This window comes from Triturus cristatus, chromosome 9 (genome assembly GCF_964204655.1).
Source record: "Triturus cristatus chromosome 9, aTriCri1.1, whole genome shotgun sequence".
Taxonomy (NCBI): Eukaryota; Metazoa; Chordata; class Amphibia; order Caudata; family Salamandridae; genus Triturus; species Triturus cristatus.
Genome location: NC_140592.1, coordinates 1,182,490,853 through 1,182,510,484, shown reverse-complemented (window position 1 = coordinate 1,182,510,484; position 19,632 = coordinate 1,182,490,853). Strand labels below are relative to the sequence as shown.

Here is a 19,632-nt window from a genome sequence, read left to right as displayed (position 1 = left end):
TTATTTAGAATTCGGTGGGCAGGATATCCTGTCTGCCTTATGCCCAGTGCATTGTAGCTTATGGCACTCAGACTATGGTGAACGGGACACCTGCCAAGTTTATGACAGAGTTTATCGTCTGCGAGCTCTTAATAAGGCCCTTAGTTTTATTTTACTTGCATTTATTGAAGCACAACACGCTCAGCTCGATTGGGAAGGCTGTTTCTTAGAATGCGTAATATTATGTTATCTTACAAAGGGCTATTGCTCATTTGAAGTCAGTTTATAACATTTTCAAATTCTCAAAACCTCAATCAGGTACACATGAACAGTAAGGGCCTGATTACGAGTTTGAGGGTGCGACACCCCCATGAGAACCGTCAGCCGCGTTATGACCTTTTGAGTCACTTGCGAGCTTTGTTTTGGACATTCCCATGGTGGTGCCTGTAAAATAGGCACTGCAACGGGAACTCCAAAAACAGTTCCTGCACTGCATGGACTGAAAAGTCCATGGCATGCAGGAACTTCTGTGCATGCACACAGGGGGGCACATGCTGTGCCCCTGTGTGCATACACAGGGTGTGAAGCACAAGGGGGCTCAGTAGGCCCCCTTTGTTTCCTCCTTGTTTTTTATGGTGGTGGAACTGCCATGAATACCCTGATGGAGAGGAAACTCGTAATATGCTTGGCGGGACCACGGTGGTCCCGCCAAGCATATTGCGGCTTCTGGACCGCCATGCCATGGCCTGGGAACAATGGTTCCCTGGCAGAATTGGCGGTCCCAGGGCGGCACGACCACTAGGTCGGAAGACCCCCAACGCTGCCCCTACACGAGTCTGGCAGTCCACGGACTGCGAGACTCGTAATTAGGGCCTAAGAGTAGTACTTACACACATGTAATATCACAACACATCATGACAATATTATCCGCAAATAAATTTACAACCATGGTGCAAATGTGGGAGTCTCCAAGGGGAATATCTACTACAAAACAGGTGACAATTCACCAGTGGCACTGGGAGAGCAATGCCAATCGAAAGACATACTCACAAAAGTGTTAGACAACCTAAAGAAAGCTGTGTTGAAAAATGGAAACATTCAACATAATCAGGACGGACTTCAAGCCAAACAGGCTCAAAGTCCTATCAATGTATCACAGCTCTTGAGATTCACAATAAAATCTATTTAACTCATTTAGGGGTATATTAACAAGGTCTTTATCTCCGCTTTTTTGGCTTTAAAAGCCAAAGAAGCAGAGATAAAAATATCGCCCTATCAACAACAGGGTGCTAACATGCAAAATCGCTTGTTAGCACCCTTTTTCACTACGCTTCCCTTTGCATCTCTAATGAGATGCAAAGTGGGCGTTCCAGAGCAAAATAATAGGAGAAATGTCGCTAAGCAATATTTCTCCTATTATCAAGCTTCACTCTAACCCTGGTAGAGACAAAAAAAGCAGCGCTAATCATGGTTAACGCTGCTTTTTTATGTCTGCTAATTTTCAGATTTAGCCATGTAATCCAATGGGAGGTGGATTACATGGCTAAGTCCATAATGGGCTATCAACAAGGATATCCCTATCCTTGTAGTTTTATTGCTGCATTACCAGCGATAACCTCCCAAAATGCTGCTATCGCTGGATTTTTTATCGCCTAGGCGGTTAGCGTTGTTAATAACGCGATAACCAGGCGATATTATCCAGCGATAGCGGGTGTTAAAAATATTACCGCTAAGCGCCCTTAGCGTTAATTTTCCCTGTTCCTTGTTAATATGCCCCACAATTCCTTACATGATATCAGAAGTGGTCATTTATGGAGAGATAAGTCCACTTTGTGGTCAGGAACCCACGCCACGCTGATTCCACTTGGCCAAGTTGCTCATCTTCCCGGGCACGCCGTGACTCGACCCTGTACCAATTCAATTCGATTTTTATTTATTATGTAATGGAACTCAAAAGAGATCCACATAAAGAATAAAACAATTCTTCCTTATCTTCAATACAACAACAATAAAAGCATTTACAAGAAAAACATTTAAAAGAAAATACATATCACTACCATAATAAAATGAATTATTTCATCCATTCAAAATTGACATACAAAAATCTATTGGCATAACCATCAAAAGTCCTAAGTCTGTGTAAGTGACAAATCTAGTGTCAAATCTAATACAAAAGTCCATCACAGAGAATAGAAAAACCTTAGTAAGTACAAATACACAATATCAGTACTAAATATAGTACTTTATTATAAAGTATCAATTTCTGAAATAGTGTAAATATACAAGTATTAGAAATTCGGTGCTATATGCACCCCTCTACTTTCTCAAAAAAAAGAAATAGTGCCACTTGTCTATCTCTTCACAGCTTGACACAGTGAGGGCGGTATTTTTGTTTTATACACCTAGAGGATACGTGCGACATGCCTTGGCTCACAACACTTATACAATCTGTGAATAGCAGAGGCCTGGAATAGTGCCTTACTTTTTCAGTGATTTATGTGATCTTTGTTTAGGCAGTTACTTGGAAGATGCTACCAAGGTAAGAATAGAACTGCACCCCTTTCAACTTGGCATTCCCTAGGGACCAGTTAAAATTCTGTCTAATTCTAAACCCCTTTGGTCTAAAAATCATAATTTACTCCTTTTTGTTCTTCCACATATTTCTCCAGCACGCAAAGACACCTATGTAGGCCTATTGGGGTTAGATCCAACAAAATAACATTGTCTGCGTAAAGAAGACAAGCAACATTCATTAAGCCTAATTTAGGCTGACCCCCACCCCCCTTTATCTGACCCACTCTATGAGGCAAAAGTGAAAAAAGAAGAGGCACAAGCAGGCACCCCTGTTTTTAGTCATTGTGCGTTACCGCCCTACTAGACAAACTTTGGTTCCCTCCCATCAAGAACAGAGTCCAAGTAGAGGAGTGCAAGGCAACTATTAGCTTTATAAGATGAGCAGGAATCATCGGTTTTTGTCAAACCATAAAAGTCACAGATAAAAAACACAATATAACATGTACCTTCGACACATACATTTAAGAAAAAAGCAGCTTAGCATACTTAAGGTTCATTAGGACATATGAGGAACATCCAGATCAAATCCTTTCAAATTCATTATCATTATTCAGACACAATAAAACAATGCTCATTCAATTATATTTAAATATATAACATTTTTGTTAAATGTTTCGGGCATGACACAGAAGAACCCTGAGAGTAAACATTTTGTGTTTTAAAGTGCCAAGTGTCTTTACCCAGCGCCAGAAGAATTTCGGACCCCCCATGCAGCCTTAGAGACAAACATTTCTTAAAGTGCATAGTGTCTTTTTAAAGTGCCAGAAGAGAATTAAACATTCTGAAAGAGAGAAACATAATTTACCAACTAGCCTCCTTAAACGAATTGTGGCAGTGATAAATCTATCTATCATTTTACAGGTACATTCTGTTTGAAGCAGCCGAAAGTGTAATAGAGCTGGCCTGCATTTTCTAATATTCAACACCCTCAAATGTGGTAAAATGAATTCCCTGCGTGGAATGTCATATAACTGACAAAAAAAAGAAAATACATTGTATTCTGACATGAGTTACAGTCACAGGGGCAAGGGACCAAATGGGCATGAGCAGGAATCCCTGGAGCAGATAATTTCCCCCAGGGTGTCCCTCAGGCAACCCCGTCGAATGCTGTGGAGAAATTGATAAAAGTACATGGGCATGCCCCTAGCCAAAGGATACTTTTCAATTATGGTTTGAAGGGCCATAATATTATCAAGGGTGCCACAGTTCTTATGCCAAATTCCTAATCCTGAAGATGAAGTAATAAATGTATGGCAAATAATCTGCATGATGCGTCCAGGAGGGCAATTTGTCTGTAACTGGCAGGGGAGGCCTTCTGTCCTTTTTTATATAAGGGTAACATGATGCTTCCCTTCCAGGAAGATGGAATAATAGGAGATGGATAGCAATACTGGAACAGTGGACATTAAAAGATACCCCATAAGGAAACATCCTGTTTAATAAGTGCTATCAGGAGTTCATAAGGGCCAATGGCACCTGAAATTCTTGCACCCTTAATGAATCCTTCAATCTCTTTGCAGGATGGCAGGCCATATAATTCCAACAAATCTACTTCAACACTAGGCACCACTTGGCCACTGCTGCTTAAATTACAGGCATATAATTGCAAGATGTACTGTGTCCACTCATCGTCCCATATTGGAAAAGCCTCAGATGTATCTCTAGAATCACAGTATTGGGCTATTAAACCTCAATATTTATGAGAATTCAATGAAGTAGCGGCTTCCCTCAAATTAATCAATTTCCTGTCCTCCTCCTTTCTTCGCTCAGCCACTTTCGATCTCGGTCTTTTATGCTTAAGGCGATTCATTTCTCTCTGTCTCATAATCAAAGAAATATTTAAATTGTTTTCTAACAAGGGAGTTGATTTCACAATTAATCTTTTTTATGGCCCAGGAGATCTTAATTATTGATTTGGCTCTTTTACTTCTATCTGTGTTCCCAAAAGTTTGGAAAATGTCAACTGCTTTTCAAACCAGGAGATAGGGTTATCTAACAATGAGTCAGGAAGGCCCAGGCTTGCTATTTTAATACTGTGGCCCAAATTCTTTATGTTATCACATGACCAAAAAGTGCACCTATTAGATTTATTATGGACTATGTAATCTTTCCCAGAATTCCAGGAATCAAGGGCTTTAAACTCTAAATCAATGGATACTGAAAGAATACCATGGTCTGTCCCCCAAATTTCCAATTGTGTACAAACTCTGAACATTTGATGAGACACTACCATATAGTCAATTAAAGACTTCCCATGAGGGGAATTAAAAAAATAAGAATCAGAAGAGTCTTCAGGAAATCTGTCATTTCAGAAATTAAATTCAGACAATCTCAGGTTTTCCAGAAAACATAAGCTCCACCTATCTGATCTAGATTTTCCCGGTAAAACAGGCTCAGGAATACACCACACCTTATCCATTTAAGTATTACCAAAGGTCATACAAGCAGAATTTGATGCTTTAGCATTGAAGTCCCCTACAATAATAACCAAAGGGCATTCCTCCTTAAGACTAAGGCTATAAACAAATGAAAGCATGGAATCGACTTGGATATCCTGAGACTTATCGCAGGGATATATACATTTACAAGCAAAAAGGGTGACATCCCTACATTCTGATTAAGTAATGCTAGCTTTAAGCACAGGCAAAGATTTGAGGGGTGAACAAATATCTTAGATTTCCAAATTATACCATTGCTAGGTAAAATAGCTATTCCTCTACTGGCAGGGCCTTTCAATGAACGCTTTGCTACACAAGAGAAAACAAAATAATTCTCATACTTAAAATCCGGAAAACCCAAGTATCCTGCAAGCAGATAATTAATGGCTTAATATGCTACAAAATTCAACTGCAGATTAGATTGTCCTGGGCTTACCCTGTTCCAGTATAATAGTTTACTTAAAGGGTTACCTCTGCCACATCGAGAGCTTTACAGCATGTTTTGCCCCATTCAGTGTGCCAGCTACCCAACTCCAATTAGATAACTTGTTTCCCTTCATAGGTTCCCATGCACACGGATCCTCATTTTCAACAACACCTATAACTCTCCTCCCCATGCCGCTACCTACAGATATCGTAATGTTCTTCAAATTGGCAGATCCCCTGCTGCAATTCAGGTCCTTTGTAATACCCTGTGTATGAAGCATTGAACTATCACAATTATACGTTTTACTCAGCTCAGCCAGAAGGACATTAATTCCTCTTTCTGAAAGTAATCCACATTCTCTAAGATCAGCATTATGACAATCTTAGAGCTAAATGTTATCCTTGAACTCGGAAGAGAGCCAGAGAGGTCTATAGAAACATTATCAATGTCTTTGCTTGACACTAAACTCAGGGCTTCAATTTCCAATAATAGATGTAAAATGAAGTCTATTCAACCGACCCAATTCACAATCAAACAAAGCGACGAAATTCTATGCATTTAAAATAAAACCAATTTCTGGGCCCCTGTATAATTATCAGATTTTGACCCTGTTTCTAAATATGGATTGTGGCGGAGAGAAAGAGCCTCCCCATTAGGTGGTCTAACAGACCTTAGTTTATGTTGACTAGGCTTTTCCCTAGAGGGGGAGACTAATGATGGCTTCTCTATATTCAACCCCACCACTTAGGATCCTCTATGCCCAGCTTCAGCCCTTAACCCCTTTGCTGCTAGGCCTTTACCCTCCCTGTACTAAGCCTTTTTTTTTCTATTTTGGGTAGTTTGCGCTTAGGCCCCTTTAACTTTTTGACCACATAAGGTATCCACGCCAAAGTTGCATCCTTTTCTTCCAACATCATGGGGATTCTAAAGGTACCCAGGGTTTGTGGATACCTCTGGAGGGGACCCAGAAATTAGCCAAAATACAGCTAAATTTAGGTTTGTTTTGGAAAAATTGGAAAAAAAGGCTACAGATGAAAGCGTCTGGTTTTTTCCACGCAAATGGTATCAAAAAAGGGGTTGTGGTGCTGATGCTGGAGCAGAGTTTTCTGTTGAAAATCTATTGGTTTTTTTTAAGCTCTGGTTTGTCTATATGTCAAAATTAAAAATATTAATTTGTAATTATTAATTATTTGTTTTGTGTAAATGTTCTAATTAACCAATACGAACTAACAAGAGAAAACTATACGTGGGGACGCATTCATGTTGCTTAGTAATAATGTGCATGTTTATTAAATAAATGTTGCTGAGTGCTGTTTGTTTTAAAGCACAAAACGCTTTGAAATAATGTGTACTAATGCTTAAATATGTTGCAGATGGCTAGTTAATTACGTACACACAAGGGTATTAGTGGGAATTAACACTGTTTAATCATTGCGATGATGTAGGAACGTTATTTGTATTTCTTTCGATTAAGATGGTTCATTTTGGCCTAAGACAAGATGGCTGCCGTTTAAAGCCTACATTCGAGTGCTGAGATTTTGATGAGAAGGCCTTGCTGAACATGGTCGAGAGTCACCTGACCATAGTCTTCGCCTGGTTTAAAAGTTTTCCGTGAGGACAGCAGTTCTGGGCGTTAGTCCAAAGTCCTTGGGCAAGGATAAAGTACAATGAACATTGTCAAGCTTGTGGTGACTCTGCTAGAGATATCAAGGAAGAGCGGCTTTCGAAAGAAACATTTATAAATTTGAGTTCCTTCTTCCATGTTTTTATTTTTGTGATTTTTCTGAGCGGAGATTTTCCAAATGTAGCGATGCTACATCCTTTCCTGCTCGCTTTGCTCAGCGGCTCAACGGAAATCAAGAACATTTTATGTTGCTATTTTTTTTAAATTTTGATTATAAATATACTAGACTAGAGAGGGTTTGTTGTTCGTTGCATTTGGATGTTTGAGGCCACTTCTTCCCAAACTTGCGTTGGTGAGGATCGATGCTGTGAGGACGGCGACTTGGGAGACTTCTACTAAGAGACCTGTCCTGACTTACTTATGACATTTAGCTAGAATAGGTAACTATGAGAATAATGATTTATTTTGATTGCATTTCTAATTGAACTAATTTTAGATAAAGAATCATAATTTTAAATACAGTGTTGGTGATTATTCCTTGTCAATTATTGAGTACTCTATTGTGATTATTGTTGTTTAAATCATGACTCAAGACAGTGTCAATTAGGTCTTATCGACCTGGTTGTAGATGCAGGGTGTTTAAGAGTTTCCTCTCTCATGGTTGGTACTTATAGAGTAATCTGAGTGTATGTTAGTGAAATGGGCCCAAGAGTATGGTGAGTGTATGTGCGTGTATCTGTGAAATTACTCTATCCGTGGAAGTAGGGAGAATTTATATACCCTGATCTGCACCAATTTCCTGGTAGCAGAATTTGATGGTTATTGATGATTGTCTTGATCTGATTAGATTGCTTGTATATTGGCTTTTTGATTTATTGATTATTGATTGATGTTGGTATATGTACTAATACTATATGTTGGAGTCGTCATGTTGAGTTTTATGGAGTGCTTCTGGAATTTGGGAGCTGGTAGCAGTTCTGTAGTAGGGCAGAGGGAAGTATATGCTGCTCTCGGGAAAGACGGGATTGTTGGAATTACCTGTACGTATGCAGGAAAAACGTGTGACAATTGAAGTTGCGCGTCACATTGTCTGGGTTCGGAATCAGTGACATCGTCGTGTGTTACTATTAGGGATATATTTCTAGTATAAAAGGAGTGTGAATGATAGCGAAGGTTATCTGTGAAACTCTAGTCTTAAGTCCCAGGGATCCGTAAGGTTTGCCGTTAAAGCTTATTGCGGGAGAAGTAATAGGTATTCTCTGAGCTTGTTTGAAGGACTGGGCAGAGGTAAATGCTGCTTGGTTAATGTGTGATATAATTCTGTAGTGGGACAGACTGTTCGCTGTTCTCGGGAAAAGCAGAATTCTGTGTGTATGTACAACATTTTCTGGTGTAAAAGTGCGTGAATGCTCATATATTTAGTTGATTGTAAAACTCTTTGGAGCAGTCCTAGAGGAAGCAGTTAATGGATGCATGTTAGAAGGGCAGAGTAGAAGAATGTGCTACTGTGTCAACGAGAGTATTAATTCCGTAGTGGAGCAGAAGTGAGTGCTGTTTCAGGGAAGAGACGGGATTCTTGTGAAAAAGATTTTCTTTACTATTCTATGGTTAGCGAAGCAGACAATGGAGATGTTTATATGTTGTAACTAATAGATATTGTAAAAATTTGACACAAAGTCTACTGAGATTTTTGTAAAGGAGGGGTAGACGAGTGACAGGAGACAGGAACGACTGCAGCGACTGCTGAAGTAAAACAGACCGCGCTCTGATTGGATATTGAATCAGAATAGTGCTCGTGCTGGGATTGGTGCGTTGGTGTGAGCCGCGCAAGGATTGGAAAGAGTCAACTTATACTCTTGTGACGTAGACGCTCCAGGATTGGTGCGTTGGTGTGAGTCGCGCTGTTATTGGATTAAATATCATACTGTACAGTTGTATTACAGAAGGGATTAGAAAGTTTTGGTAAACGCAGAAATGTATTACCAAGAAGAGAAAAAGAAGAAATCCTTGTTCGGAAAAATAAAGAAATAGTTTGACAAGGATAAAGATGTTAAAACAAGAGAAGGTGAATTGTTACCTCCAACGAAAACGCCTGCATCCTTTATGGTTGCGAGATATGGGTATCATACCTGTATATGGTTGGAGAATTGGGTTAGATATACTAAGGAAGATGGTGTCTTAGCTTTCCCAGAACATGGTTCATTTAATCTGGCCGTGTTGAGAAATTTGCGAGAGAAAATGATGAGCCTACAGCCTAGACCAAGGCCGACACAGTTTGAGGCTTTAGTGGAATGGGAAGAGGAAGTACATGAGCGAGAAAAGCAGAGGTCTGGAGGAAATTATAGGTACATGTTTGGGAGGAAACATGATCGTGAAACTCATCATGATCGAATGAGGAGATGGCGAGATGCTAGTATGTCAGAGGGATTATATCCTATGAGAACAGTTGATGAAAAGGAAGAAAGGAAGGGTACGGAGAGAGTTCCTGAGGCAGAAGTGAGAAGATATGGAGTTAGCGATTATGAGGATGAGGTCTTGAATGACATGATTTACAAGAGACCACCTCCATATAGACCAGAACCAGAAGAGAGCACACCAGATGTTTCTCCGATAAGAGATACATTGCGTATCATTGAGACAGAAGTTGTGACACCTGAATTAAGAAGTAGTAACCCTTTTAGAGAAAAAGAGGGAGAGAAAAGATGTGGTGATGAGAATACGAGAGAATTAGCCAGAACTACATCAGAACTGACTGAAAAGATTAGGGAACTAACGAAGAATCTGGAAGCTGTTACGGTGCCTGTAACCATAGGTCCGGTTATGCCTGTTTTTGATAAACAGAGGATGGGTGAAAATGGTCTGGTGGTTCCATATGTTGGGAATAAGATAACAAATTTGGCTGGTCCCTCAGGAGATTCAGGAAAAAGGATGGAAAGTAGTGATCTGAGACAATCCAGACATGATACATGTAGTGAAGGATTAGAGGTACAATCTAATTCGAGATTGGATGCTAGTGAAGCTAGTTGTTCAGGGATGCCGATTTTAGAACCGCAGAAGAAATTGGTTCCAGTGAAAAGAACTACTGAAATAACAGCTGAAGATTTGAATGATTGGATGAGAGTCCTTCAAAAGAGGGAAAAAGATTCACAGGCAATTGATGTGGCCAAGTTACGCATAGAATTAGAGGAGCTTGTTGTAGGGACAGTTCCTACAGACATTCTAAAAAATCATCATGATGGAGAATTGTTATTCATGTGTAAAAACATTACCTGGAGAGCTAAAAATACGCATGATAGGTTAAGAGCAATAGCGAATGAGCAAGGAGTTGACATTGATAAGGTGAAAGCATTGCAGAGGTCTTACAGGATGGATTTTACAGACAAGGATATTGAAAATTTGAATAGTAATGGTAGAACAGGACAGATTAAAGAGATGATCGCCTTGTTGCGAAAGTGGGGTGATGTAGAAAAATGGAAGGATAGGTGGTATAAGATAAGGGAAGAATCAGTGGACAGGACTTATTCAGCATTTCCTGTGAGAGAAAAAGAGAAAACAGTGGATGCTTATCCTATGAGAGAAATACCTGGAGGAGGATATGTACATGTTCCATGGACCAGACAGGATATTTTATCATTTACGAATGATTTCCCTCGACTGAGAGAAAAGCCTGTCGACTGGTATAGGCAGGTAGATAGGTTTGTGAAATTGTCAAAAGTGCTGTGGATTGACCTGAATAGTCTGTTTGATATAATTGTTCCAGCAGATTTGTGGACTGAGTGTAAAATAGTTGTAAGTTGGCCTACTGAGGAATATCCAAGAGATCCGAGAACAGGAGCACCAGATCCAGAGGTAATGAGGAAGTATGATCAGGTGATTGTATACCTGAAAAGTAAAGTACCTCCAAAAGAGACAGACTGGGTTAAGATAGATCGAACACATCAGGAAGCAAAATAATCAGTTCATGCTTTTTATGAGAGGCTGATACTGGCTTTTAAACAATTCAGTGGGGATGAGCACCTGGGTGACAAAGATTTGAGTCATTTTGTATACAGATTTGTATATGGCCTGAGACCTGAGATTAGTGAGAGAATTCGTGAGCATACAGTGGATTGGCAGAGTAAGAAAATAGATGAGATTCTGAGACATGCAAAATACTTCAGTGATGAAATTGAAGCAAAACAGAGAAAGCTGAAAGAGAAAGCAATGTGGGCACAAGTGAAGGTTGCGGAGAGACAAGAAGCACAGTTGGTGGAACAGACAAATAATTCAGGGAATAGGCCCAGATATGCAGGAAAAGGAAAGGGGAATCTTGAGGAAGCGAAGAAAAAGTTCCCTTGTCACAACTGTGGCCAACTGGGACATTGGAGATCTGAATGTACAAATCCACCATTAGCGAATAACGAGAGTAAACCCTTAAATCAACAGGTGCAGAACGAGGGGAATAATCAACAGCAGCAACAACAGAAGGTTGTGAGACAGCAGAGTCAAGAGCCAAAACCGCCCTTGCCGCAGAATAGAGGGTCACAAAAGTACAATCAGGATTCGGGATTCTACAATGAGGAGCAGGTAAACAAACCAAGGCGTTCTAACCAGGTACAACAGTATTTGTTAAAGAATGAAGGGAGTGAGTCTGAAGGTGATTATTGACGGTGCCGAGGAGAGGAGGAAGAGTGCATACTTGGTGCAACTCTAGAAATAGACCAGGCAGGACCATTTGTAGATGGGAAAATAAATTAAGAAAGTTTTACTTTTTTAGTAGACACAGGTGCGACGAGATCAACTGTCAGGTCAGCAGATATTAGAAATCTTCCTCTCTCGGATGAAACAATCCAAGTAGTTGGTGTAGCAAATACACAAATCAAGACACGACTTACTGAACCAGTAAGAGTACAAATAGGGAAATTTTCAGACATGCACAGATTTATTGTCTGTGACACTAGTCCAGTGAACCTGTTAGGCAGGGATCTGCTATGTAAGATGAACTGTACAATTTTTTGTACGCCAGATGGAATAGCTTTTGAAACACCAGATGAGGATGTTTTGTACCGAATGACTCTAGATAATAGAGAGAGTGAAATGGTCGGTGCATATGCTGTGTTTAATCCAGAGGATTTGCCTCAAGAGCTGAGAGACACAGTGAAAAAGACAGTTTGGGATTTTACTGGAGAGGATGTGGGATTGATGAATAATGTAGATCCTGTGAAAATTTCAGTGAAAGAGGGAATTACTTATCCTAACATTCCTCAGTACAAAATGACACCAGAAATAATTGAAGGAATAACTCCTATAATTGAGAAAATGATTCAGCAGGGAGTTTTGAGAGAACTACTGAGTAGCCCATGTAATTCACCGATAATGGGGCTAAAGAAACCTAATGGGAAGTTCAGGATTGTACAAGATTTGAGAAAAGTTAACCAAATTGTGGTGGCATGTTGTCCTATTGTGCCAAATCCGTCAGTGATTTTGTATCAGATTCCACATGATGCTGAGTGGTACACAGTGATTGATTTGTGTCATGCTTTCTTTTCGATTCCATTGCATCATGACAGCCAGCCGATTTTTGCATTTAGGTTTGGCCAGCGTATTTTAGCATGGTGTCGAATCCCACAGGGGTACACAGAGAGTCCATCGATATTCAATCAGTTATTGAAAAAGTCATTGGAGAGTTTGATCATGCCTGAAAGCTCAGTACTAGTGCAGTATATTGATGACCTACTTGTGGCATCAAAGACACGTGAAGCTTGTGAAGTAGATACCATAGCTTTATTGAATCATCTGGCAGATGGAGGGTTAAAGGTATCTCCAGCCAAATTGCAATTTTGCAAGAAAGAGGTGCATTATCTTGGACACAATATTGAAAAGGGTCTGAGAAAAGTGACTGATGACAGGATCAGAATTATCAGAGAAATGAAAGCCCCAAAGACTCAGAGAGAAGTAAGGATGTTTCTGGGGATGGTGGGATATTGTCGTCAGTGGATAATTAATTTTTCGCTGATTGCAAAGCCACTGATTAAGCTGACAAAAAGTGAGATGAAAGACCCATTGGAACTAGATGGAGAACAAATGGCAGCATTTGAGGAGTTGAAGAGCAGAATGTGTGAAGCCCCTGCTTTAGGTATGCCAGACTATGAAAAAGAGTTTGAGTTGTACTGTAGTGAGAGAAATGGATGTGCACTTTCAGTGTTAATTCAGAAACATGGATTACTGAGAAGGCCTATTGCGTACTTCTCATCGACACTTGACCCTGTAGCTGTGGGTTTACCAGGTTGTCTGAAATCTGTAACTGCAACATGTAAAAGTCTGGAACAGAGTGAGGGAATCATAATGGGATATCCTGTAAGGGTATTTGTACCTCATAATGTGGCAATTCTTTTGACAAGAAGCAGAACTCAGTATATGTCACATAGTCGGCTGACTAAATATGAGAAAGTCATTCTGGGAGCATCAAATGTGACTCTTGAGAGATGTGTGAATGTGAATCCAGCAACATTATTGCCAGATAATGAAGGTGTGGGAATAAAGACAGAAGATGATCACAATTGTTTGGATGTGCTGGATTACTGTACAAAACCGAGACCAGACATAAGGGATCTTCCGTTGCCTGAGAGTGATCATGTGTTGTTTGTGGATGGATCATGTCTGAGGAATGATGATGGTGTGCTGAGTGCAGCATATGCAGTGTGCAAAGTTTCAGAAGTTATGGAAGCATCACCATTGAAAGGAGTGAAATCTGCACAAGTTGCTGAATTGGTGGCATTGACGAAAGCTTGTGAAATAGGGAAAGATCTGAGAGTGACTGTGATGACTGATAGTCAGTATGGATTTGGAGTTGTGCATGACTTTGGCCAATTATGGCTACAGAGAGGTTTCTTGACGTCGAGTGGAACTCCAATAAAGAATGCTGAGGTGATTGGGAGATTGCTTGAGGCGATACAGCTGCCTAAGGAATTAGCGGTTGTAAAATGTGCTGCTCATGGACAAGGAGATGATTTTGTGACAATTGGAAACAGATTTGCAAATGACATTGCACAATATTGTGCGAAGAATAATCATTCAATTAATAGGGAACGAGAAGGGGAAATGTCTTTTTGTTCTGTGATGTTTACTAATGTCCTAGAAACGTGGGATGAGGTGAAACAGTTGCAGGATGAGGCAGGAAAAGAAGAAAAGAAAGACTGGATCAAGGCAGGTTGTGCCCCAAGAGAAACAGATCATGTCTGGATCTATAGAGATGGTAGACCAGTCATGCCAAATTCTATGTTGTCAGCAATGGCAAGGATGTATCATGGCCAGGGACATTTGGGAAGGGATGCGATGATCAGGTCTTTTAAACAGACTTGGTACAATGCAAAGTTCAGGACGATTGCAGAGAGCATTTGTCAAAGATGTTTGATTTGTCAGCAATTTAACACTGGGAAAAAGACAGTGGTGAGTCTAGGAACAATAGGCAGAGAAGGTGGTCCTTTTACCAGAATGCAGATTGATTTCATTGAAATGCCACAAGTGAACAGATTGAGGTATGTTCTAGTAGTAGTCTGTTTGTTTTCAAGATGGGTGGAGGCCTATCCGACTAGGAGAAATGATGGAATAACAGTTGCAAAGTTACTGTTAAGAGAGTTGATTTCTAGGTACGGATTTCCAGTAACAATTGAGTCTGATAGAGGTGGACACTTCTATAATGAGCTCATGAGTTTGATTTGTGAAGCATTGGGCATACAGCAGAAGCTACATTGTGCTTACAGACCAGAGGCTTCTGGTGTTGTTGAGCAGATAAATGGCACAATCAAGAACAGGATTGGTAAGATGTGTTTAGCCACTGGAATGAAATGGCCTGATGTCTTTCCTCTAGTGCTAATGACCATTAGGTCTACTCCGGATAGAACTACTGGTTTGAGTCCGCATGAAATTCTAATGGGACGTGCAATGCGTCATGCATTTGTACCTGTAAATAAGTTGATGACAATAACTGATGACATGATTCTGGATTACTGTAAAGGCCTGGCTGACGCAGTTCATTCTGTGTTTCACCAGGTTGGAGAAGACGCTACTACACTTGAGAAGAAGCAAGCTGATGATCTGAGTCCAGGGGACTGGGTGAGGATTAAAGTGCACAGAAGAAGAAATTGCTTGGTTCCAAGGTGGGGAAGACCAAGACAAGTCATTCTGACTACGACAACTGCAGTGAAGTGTGCTGGTGTGAAAAACTGGGTGCATGCAAGTCATACTCTGAGAGTTCCAAACCCAAAAGACGGGAAGGGTAAAGAGTATTTTGAAGAGTCAGATTCCAGTGATGATGAAGAAACCGAACCAGTAAGGAAAAATCAAAATTCTGGAAGAGCTGAAGGAGAAAGAGAGTCAAGTGATTCTTTCTTTCTTTCCAGGAGAAGCTTCAAAAGAAACATTGAGAGTTTCAAAAGGGAGATCAGATTCTGTGAGAGAGCCTGAGGTTCGAACAAGCAGTGGAAAAGAAAGAAGAGAAAAGAGCAGTTCCACAGAGACTACTCCTGAATCAGATGAGGAGGTTGAAAATCCACTTGAGATTACACTTAAAGAAGTAGGGTCAGAAGAAGATAGAGAGGGACAGATTGCGGAAGACCCCCGAGGAGGTGTAGGGAATATTTCTGATGAGCTAGGTGAAGGGACAAGTAGACAGCAAGAAGATTGCGTGTTGGAGACCCGAGGAGGGAAAGAAATAGGGAAGTCTCAAACAGTGGTGATAAAGAGTGTGGAGCGGAAGAAAATTGCTGAAGAACAAGAGGCATTTGAAACAGAATCGGATGAGAGTGAAAATGAAAAATCAGAAGGTCGAGTTCTGAGAAAGAGAACTTGGATTGGAGAAAGAAACAATAAAGAAGTGAGACCGAAAAAGGTTGTAAGAGGAGATTTTTGGCCGAACAACAGAGTAAAGAAGCTGAGATACAGACTGATAAGAGCAAATACATCGAAAGCTGAACAAGTGAATGAGATATCGAGTCAAAACGAAGTGAAGAGAAAGGAGTAAAAAGGAGTCAAAAGAACCGGAGGAGATAAAGAGAATTAGAAGACCCAACCAAAAGTACAGATCACCGGAATGGTCTTATGTGGCACTGTCTGAAGGAGGAGAAGAAGAAGAAACAGTGAATCGAGACAATCCGGAGGGGATCTTGAGAAAAGTGGTTGAGGAAAAAGAAAAGTCTGTTGGAATCTTAAAAGTTATCCTGACTGACATTGGAGAAGAGTCGGATGCACAGGATGTTGTTGATGATCTGATACAATTTGATATTGCTGAAGAAGGAGTGAAGAGTGATGAATATCCAAACTGAGTGAACTGAAGAAATCACTTGGAGAAAAGTGAAAAGGAGAAAGTCTGAAATTAAGCTGTCTGAAGTAATCCAGAAATAAAGAATTGCAGTAGTGGAGTAGTAGAGGCTAAGTCAAAAGACACGGTCAAAGTAGTAAAATGGCTAACATAGAGAATAATCAAAGTAGATGTGCCTTTTTGAAAAAATGGTGTAGAATGTGCTGTTGCTGTACTGGATTATTAATGCTACTATGGGGTGTTTTAGCTTTATTAGTTACATTTAGAGTTACAATAGGTACATTTGAGATACATACTGAGAATGAGACTAATGTAGAGAAGAATTCACAAAAAGTAGTCCCAACTAGAATTAGTAATACTTACATGCATAAAGATAGGTCAATTAATGATTTTTCTAGTAATGTTTTTTCAAAATTGTTGTATGAATATGTGAAGACAATGGAAGTAAGGGATTGCTACGTATGTATGCAGTTACCTGCATCCGTTTCAGAAGGTGTTACTTATCACCATTTACCAGCTACGTATGGAATTTCATGTAGTGTGTTGAGTAGTGTTTTCTATTTGTTGGGGAAAATAGATTATGTGATGTCTAACAAAGATAATATTTTTGGGCAATTGTCTATGAACAAAAGGCTGAATCCAGCTAAAGAAGCTAACATTTTTGGTGAGATTTTTATTGAGAAAGAAGAATTAACATTAGATTACATTTTTAAGAATAATTTGACTTGTAGTTTGAAAGAAGAGGAGAAGGCTTTCCTAAACATGGTAGAGGAAAGGAGAATGAGCATGCATGAAAAGGCAGGGAAATACAAAGTGAGTGAGACAATTTGGGACATTGAGATGGGGAAAGAGTTGAGAAATGGGGCTAGTCCAACGTTAGCTCTAGATGCACCACAGAAGGGTAAACTATGCATTACAAGGAAGAAATCCCAATATGATACATATTTTGTTGGGACTAGTGAGTGTCATGATACATACTTCATTGCGACAGGATGGGGTTTTAAGGGAGGAGAGGATCCAGTTTTCCCAGGAGTGTATTATGTTTGTGGGAACAAGGCTTATTACAGGTTGCCTGACCATTGGTATGGCACGTGTTATGTGGGCCTGGTCTTTCCAAAGATTTTTCATATAGATAGAATAGAAGATGTAGAACATATTAATTTACTAACACGTTTTAAGAGAGAAACTTGGTCAGAGATAGTGGGTGATATTTTTGGTGCTTTAATTCCAGCAGTGGGAATTTCTTTAAATGCATATGGAATTCGGAAATTGTCAACAGTGGTGGATCTCTTATCGACAAGTACCGCTGGAGGGTTTCTTTTGGTAAATACAGAAATGGTTGCCTTACGTGCCATGTCTATGCAAAATCGACTTGCCCTTGATATTTTATTGGCCAAGGAGGGTGGGGTTTGTGGAATGCTGAAAGTTCAACATTGTTGTACTTACATTCCAGATGAAAGCAAGGACCTGAAGGTCTATATCAAAAATATTACTGATTTGCATGAAGAATTAGTACCACTGGAAGCTGAAAGTATCTGGACCAAAATAGCTAATAAAATAGTTGCTGTTAAGAGTTTTATTGCAAAAATAGGTAGTACTATTATAGGTAAGATATTGTTTCCTTTGACTTGTGTAATTGTTGCTGTATTGATACTAAGATTGGGGTGTTTGTGTTGTAAAAACAGGGGAGGGAAAAAGAAATTAATTAAAAGAAATATTGAAAAGAGAAATAAGAGTTCAAAAAGAGATCCGCAAGAAATAGAATTAGAAGACTTGAGGGAGAGTGTTTACTTGGAGACAAAGAGGGATGATGAAAGGGAGTCTGGTGTGTAGTGTTGTGAAAAAGAAAAAGACATTTCCAATTTCTCCTAAAATGGGACTAAATTTGACCAAAAACTTTTTGGGGGTTGTTTATTTGGTGATAATATCACCAAATGGGGGATTGCTGGAGCAGAGTTTTCTGTTGAAAATCTATTGGGTTTTTTTAAGCTCTGGTTTGTCTATATGTCAAAATTAAAAATATTAATTTGTAATTATTAATTATTTGTTTTGTGTAAATGTTCTAATGTTCTAATTAACCAATACGAACTAACAAGAGAAAACTATACGTGGGGACGCATTCATGTTGCTTAGTAATAATGTGCATGTTTATTAAATAAATGTTGCTGAGTGCTGTTTGTTTTAAAGCACAAAACGCTTTGAAATAATGTGTACTAATGCTTAAATATGTTGCAGATGGCTAGTTAATTACGTACACATAAGGGTATTAGTGGGAATTAACACTGTTTAATCATTGCGATGATGTAGTAACGTTATTTGTATTTCTTTCGATTAAGATGGTTCATTTTGGCCTAAGACAAGATGGCTGCCGTTTAAAGCCTACATTCGAGTGCTGAGATTTTGATGAGAAGGCCTTGCTGAACATGGTCGAGAGTCACCTGACCACAGTCTTCGCCTGGTTTAAAAGTTTTCCGTGAGGACAGCAGTTCTGGGCGTTAGTCCAAAGTCCTTGGGCAAGGATAAAGTACAATGAACATTGTCAAGCTTGTGGTGACTCTGCTAGAGATATCAAGGAAGAGCGGCTTTCGAAAGAAACTTTCATAAATTTGAGTTCCTTCTTCCGTGTTTTTATTTTTGTGATTTTTCTGAGCGGAGATTTTCCAAATGTAGCGATGCTACATCCTTTCCTGCTCGCTCTGCTCAGCGGCTCAACGGAAATCAAGAACATTTTATGTTGCTATTATTTTGTAATTTTGATTATAAATATACTAGACTAGAGAGGGTTTGTTGTTCGTTGCATTTGGATTTTTGAGGCCACTTCTTCCCAAACTTGCGTTGGTGAGGATCGATGCTGTGAGGACGGCGACTTGGGAGACTTCTACTAAGAGACCTGTCCTGACTTACTTATGACATTTAGCTAGAATAGGTAACTATGAGAATAATGATTTATTTTGATTGCATTTCTAATTGAACTAATTTTAGATAAAGAATCATAATTTTAAATACAGTGTTGGTGATTATTCCTTGTCAATTATTGAGTACTCTATTGTGATTATTGTTGTTTAAATCATGACTCAAGACAGTGTCAATTAGGTCTTATCGACCTGGTTGTAGATGCAGGGTGTTTAAGAGTTTCCTCTCTCATGGTTGGTACTTATAGAGTAATCTGAGTGTATGTTAGTGAAATGGGCCAAAGAGTATGGTGAGTGTATGTGCGTGTATCTGTGAAATTACTCTATCCGTGGAAGTAGGGAGAATTTATATACCCTGATCTGCACCACTGAAATCACCA

General features: G+C 39.6%; 1 protein-coding gene across 9 annotated transcripts in view; it reads left to right on the top strand.

Annotated features, from left to right (window-relative positions):
* LOC146799589 (uncharacterized) overlaps positions 1–19,343 on the top strand; it is a 29,847-nt gene extending 10,504 nt beyond the window's left edge. For 5 of the 9 annotated variants that reach the window (XM_085627159.1, XM_085627160.1, XM_085627162.1 and 2 more), the window contains one exon: positions 6,893–11,058. In XM_085627159.1, the coding sequence (XP_085483285.1) occupies positions 9,146–10,996 (1,851 nt within the window). In that variant the 5' untranslated portion in view covers positions 6,893–9,145 and the 3' untranslated portion in view covers positions 10,997–11,058. Of the gene's footprint in view, positions 1–6,892; positions 11,059–11,467; positions 11,609–15,073 lie in introns of those variants that run through there. The other 4 variants (XR_014968949.1, XR_014968948.1, XM_085627164.1 and 1 more) reach the window with 4 other exon arrangements.
* Positions 19,344–19,632: the final 289 nt, after the last annotated feature.